The following is a 5,199-nucleotide window of genomic DNA, read 5'->3' on the forward strand; positions in this document are numbered from 1 at the left end:
GGAGGTCCTGTGTCCACGAAATCCCTTCCCCCCGGACGCCCCCATCACGACTGGGTATACCATCCGAACGTGTTTAAGAGCTCTCGAGTTATCAGCGAGTTTAATCTTGAAACAGCTGTTAAGAAGTTTTTTTCTGCCTAAACTGTGAGTAAAGCATTTACTTATCTCACCGCCTCCTTGGTGTTTTTCTGTCGACAGAAGGAGAGACAGAAGAGGGAGGAATAAGGCCCCAAAACCCTTTTGTCCCCGGCCTGCTCGCATAATCTGGGTCCAACAACCCATTGTCAGGTTGAACACTTAGAAGCAACGATGAGGGCAAAGGAATCCTTATCACTGATTGAGCTTCTGTGGTCTAATATTCAATGATCGTGATTCTTTGGTTTGTGCCTTCTGCAACTGGGATTCTCAGGAGTCCTCCACCTGAGTACTGTCCAGGCCTGCCAGTTTAGCTTCTGAAACCACACAAGAGCTGATACAGCCAATCAGGCCTGACCATATATATGCATAATGTATATCTTAATAACTTATAGCTTACCGAATACAGCATCAAATTCACAAGACATTTACACATACCCTTAAGGTTACATGTATCGCCCACCCCAATGAACTCTGAAAACTGGAAAATTTCTTATAGTGTTGTGGCCTTTGTTATTTGGCCCAATCAACAAATTTGTGAGACTGAAACCAGAATTCAGTAACTATGTAAGAATGTGCAAAATTACTTCTGAGTTTAGTTGCTCTCAGTGAGTGAAATAAATATGCATAAATGAATGAAGTTAGATATGTACTTCAATGGTTTCAGGAATGACCCAAAGCACACAAAAGCCCATAGATTTCCTAGTAGCTGGTGCCTTCCCTTGATTTTTGTATCCTGTAAGACACAGGTTTTCAAACAGGGGTATGCCACCAGCACTGGCATGCTCGCTGATTGGCAACTGCTCCCCGCCCCCCCCCCCCCCCCCCCCCCCCACCCCCTCTGCGGTCCCCCCACCGTCCAGCTGCGGGGGGACCTCCCTCCCCTGCTCGCCGATTGGCCGCCAGGGACTCCTTCCTTCTCAACTGGCCACCAGGGGTACACTGACCCAAAAAGGTTGAAAACCCCTGCTCTAAGATACAATCAAGCTTTGAATATGTTAACCATACTCATGTCATGAACAAAGCAAAAGGTTTCTATAATGGTACAAAGACAAAGTCAAGAACAACAGTTGCAACATTTTTATGGTAGATATGCTTTTTAAAATTAACCATAATGAATCTTTCCATTTTGGAAGGAAGCATGTTAGGCAGACTATTTTAATTTTCAAAATTTTCAGAGGTATTATATCAAATATTTGCTTTGGGGCATCTTTTTTAGAATTATTTTTTTCAATACTGAAATGGAATCTATTGTTTTCAATAATTGTTGGTTTTGAAAAAAATGCAATAAACAAACCAAATCAAAATCAACAATGGGGAAAAAATGAAAATGAGAAAGAAGGCAACTAAGAAAGTTTTCACTGAAAATGAAAATTTTAGATAAATTAAAGTGTTCTGTTTTTAAAGGTTTCATTTTTATATGGATACATTAAAAACTTTGAACTGGTTATAAATGCTAATACTATTATGCAAATCACCAAGTCTCTGGAATTGCAATTTTATCAAACCTGCATGAGCTGAAATATTTTCTCTTTCACCAATGGCAGTTTGTCTATCATAGACTGAGATGTATCGATGAGAATACAGATGTGATCTTCAAGCACATTGCCAAAGAGTCCTCTGCTCCCTCGCTGGAGCCACTTAATCCTGAAAAAATATATCAACTGAAGATGGAATGTAAGGCAGTATTTCAATAGGATTTGGGATACCAAACAGGTAGCATAAAGCAATAAGGTAACACAATTTGAAAAAAAAGACACCTGCAGACTAGCTGTATGTCTCAGAGACAGCTGGCTGTTCCTGTTGGTCTGTGAACATATTCCTGTCCCAGGACAGGAAAGCTGCTAGGGTGACTGTAGATGTGTTAGGAGGCTGCTCCAACACACTGTAATTGAATCTGCTGGAGCATGATAATTACCAGGGATCCTAGTTTTCTCTGATAAAAAAATTCCCCAATTTTTGTAACCCCAAATCCACATTTTTCCAGGATTAAAATGAAACACCAGTAATACATACATACATACATACATACATATCTATATCTATATCTATAGCTAGCTATAGATATATCTATATAGCTAAAATAAAGTAACCCCTGAAATTGGGATCTTTTTTTTAATCAGAGAAAACCAGGATCCCTGGTAATTACTGCACTCCAGCAGCCTCACACACCTCATGTATCAGCATCTCCATGCTTCAAAATGGCAGTGGGGGGCGCATTTTGAAGCGTAGGGAAACTGATACACAAGACACTGCAGCACTTTAATTAAAGCAGCTCTCAGAGCTGCTCTAATTAAAGCATCGCCCCATCCCCCACACCCAGAGCACATGTAAAATTGCCTTTAAGTACTTGCTATAATCCTTCCCTAATCAGACCACTAAAGGCCTTTGTTCAGTAAGGAATTTAGGCATGTAAAACAACCTCAATGTTATGCACTTGGTTAAATTCCTTGCCAAACTGGGGCCCTAAATACATGCTTAATTATAAAGCATAAATAGGAATTATAAAGCATAAACAGGATTTAAGTGCTGGCTTAAAGTTAATTGTGTTCTTAAGTGTTCTCTGGAACAGGAATTTATTCCTCAATTACAGCTAAACTCTACAGTTTTTCCCACAGGGCTCATCTACACGAGACATTTACTGCAGAGTTGCCTAATTAACTCTGCAGTAAATGTCTCAGTCTACACATGTGGCCCTATTAGGCTGCAGGAAACTAATAAACTCCATGCAGGTTAGTACTTGTCAACACAAGTACTATCCTGCTGCAGAATTTTTTCATGCTCAGCAATGTACATGTAGACACTGACAGGGCAGACTGGGGCACAAGGGTGCTTTACTGTGAGGGCTGCCTGCCAACTAGCCCCACACTGGAGCACCCTCATGCCCAACCATCCCCTCCGCAGCACATTGAGCTGAGTCAGAGCAGCCTGGGGCTGACAGGCTGGCTCCCCTGCCAGCTGGGGCTGCTCCAACCCAGCTCAATGTGCTGCAGTCCCAGGCACACATTCAAACGGTGTACCCGGGATCAATAAAATCCAGCATAATATGTTTTGAATGAATTGCACGTGTAAACGCACCCACAGTCTCCTTACTACCCGCATACATTTCAGAGCAGGATCTCTCTCCTGGGGTGGAGAGTATTCCCTGATATGGAAATTAAAAAAGAATGCTTCCATAGAAAACAAAAGGATTCTGTCATGTTTGTTGCTGAACAACATTTTTGCATTAGGTATTACATAAAAGCATTTGAAAGACTAATATGATTTTGTAAGAAGTGCACAAAGCATTCAAGAGCAAATTTATGCTAATGCTCTTGGATTTGGAACATCACAAAGTCAAAGGTCCCCTAAATCTCAAATACTGATTTTTGGCACCTTTCACTGGAATGCACTACAATACAAAGAAACACAACAAGATGCTGGATTTTGCTAAACAATACTCTGCAATGAAAATTTGAGTGGGGGGAAAAAAAGACAGGACTAACAAAGTTAGTTCCTGTTACAGCAGGAAAAGTTCTCAACCACCAAATACCAATAGGTTAATCATTAGTCTTCAGCAATGGAGCAGAGTTACACCACCCCAGGAGAAGGTTTGGGAAGTGCTGTGCTTTAGAGAAGCAAAATGCATCTTAGAGACCCTTAAGGGTCCTGCTGCAGGGACCATGGCATAGCGGATAGCATCTGGCTATCCAATCCAGGGCCTGCCACAAGATTAAGTTAGAGCACAGGTGCTCAACCTCTGGCCTGCAGGCAAGATCTATCCTGTGGATCCATGTCATCTGGTCCATGAGGTCCCCTAGGGTGCAGACATTTGGCAAGGGAGAGTAGTGGCAAATTTCCAAACCCCATACAGTGGCATTGGGCCCCAGGTGGGCTGCTGCTGCGTGGCTGCATGTAGCCCCAGATGGGCCACTGCTGTACAGTGGGATTGGGAGCACCAGACTAGGCCCACAGACTGGATCTGGTGCACAGACCAACCTGACACCGCTCATTTGGCCCCCGGCATAAAAAGGCTGGGCACCACTGAGTTAAAGCAATGATTCTTAACCGGGGACACCAGGACATCCTTTAAAGGGTGTTACAGCATATGGGAAGGTAAAGCACACGTTCTTCCTTACCTGGCCCCTGTGTGGGGAGGTAAGCACTGTACTAATAAGTTTTGGAAATGAGGTGCCACTCAATTCACAGGAATTACAGAGGAGTACCTGAAGTCTAAAAAGGTTGAAAAACACTGATATAGAGAGTGAGTAGGAGAGTCAGAGAGAAGTGGCTTAACCTCCTTCCTAGCCCTTCAATATAGGGTACAACTAACAAGAGCAAGCTGTGTTCAGACAAGCTATGTTCAGACAAGCAATGGATTGCAATTGAGGCCAGTGCCACCATGAGGAGGTATAGTGAGATAATCATAGTTCATAGTCTCATAGTTTCTAGGGTCAGAAGGGACCTGAACAGATCATCAAGTCCAACCCCCTGCCCTGGGCAGGAACGGGTGCTGGGATCATAATACCCCAGCCAGATAGCTATCCAACCTGCTCTTGAAGACCCACCAAGGTAGGGGAGAGCAACATCTCCCTTGGGAGCCTATTCCAGAGCCTGGCAGCCCTAACCGTAAAGTAATGCCTCCTGATATCAAGCCTGAACCTGCTCTCAATCAATTTGTAGCTGTTATTCCTTGTTATCCCAGGCAGTGCCTGGGGGATTCTCAGATTCATAGATTGTAGAGTCAGAAGGGACCACAATGGATCATTGTGTCTGACCCCCTGCCCCTAGCAGGAAAGAGGACCGAGGTCAGATGACCCCAGCCAGGTGACTATCTAGCCTCCTCCTAAAGACCTCCAAGCTAGGTGATAGCACCACCTCTTGGAAGCCCATTCCAGATCCTGGCCACCCTTACTGTGAAAAATGTCTTCCTAATATCTAACCTAAATCCACTCTCAACTAGTTTACACCCGTTATTCCTAGTCACTCCTTGGGGCACCTTAGTAAACAGCGCTTCCCCTATTCCCCGTTGACCTCCCCTAATAAATTTATAGGCAGCCACAAGATCTCCCCTCAGCCGTCTCT

At 43.7% G+C, this 5,199-nt stretch overlaps 1 protein-coding gene across 9 annotated transcripts in view; it reads right to left on the bottom strand.

Annotated features, from left to right (window-relative positions):
* Positions 1–5,199, bottom strand: part of VWA3B (von Willebrand factor A domain containing 3B) — a 127,095-nt gene that overhangs the window by 83,138 nt on the left and 38,758 nt on the right. For all 9 annotated transcript variants that reach the window (XR_003094696.1, XM_025207266.1, XM_025207263.1 and 6 more), the window contains one exon: positions 1,644–1,782. Coding sequence is in view for 8 of the 9 variants with exons in the window: in XM_025207266.1 (XP_025063051.1) it covers positions 1,644–1,782 (139 nt within the window). In the remaining variant the exon portion in view is untranslated. The remainder of the gene's footprint in view (positions 1–1,643; positions 1,783–5,199) is intronic.

This window comes from Alligator sinensis, unplaced genomic scaffold (genome assembly GCF_000455745.1).
Source record: "Alligator sinensis unplaced genomic scaffold, ASM45574v1 scaffold144_4, whole genome shotgun sequence".
Classification (NCBI taxonomy): domain Eukaryota; kingdom Metazoa; phylum Chordata; order Crocodylia; family Alligatoridae; genus Alligator; species Alligator sinensis.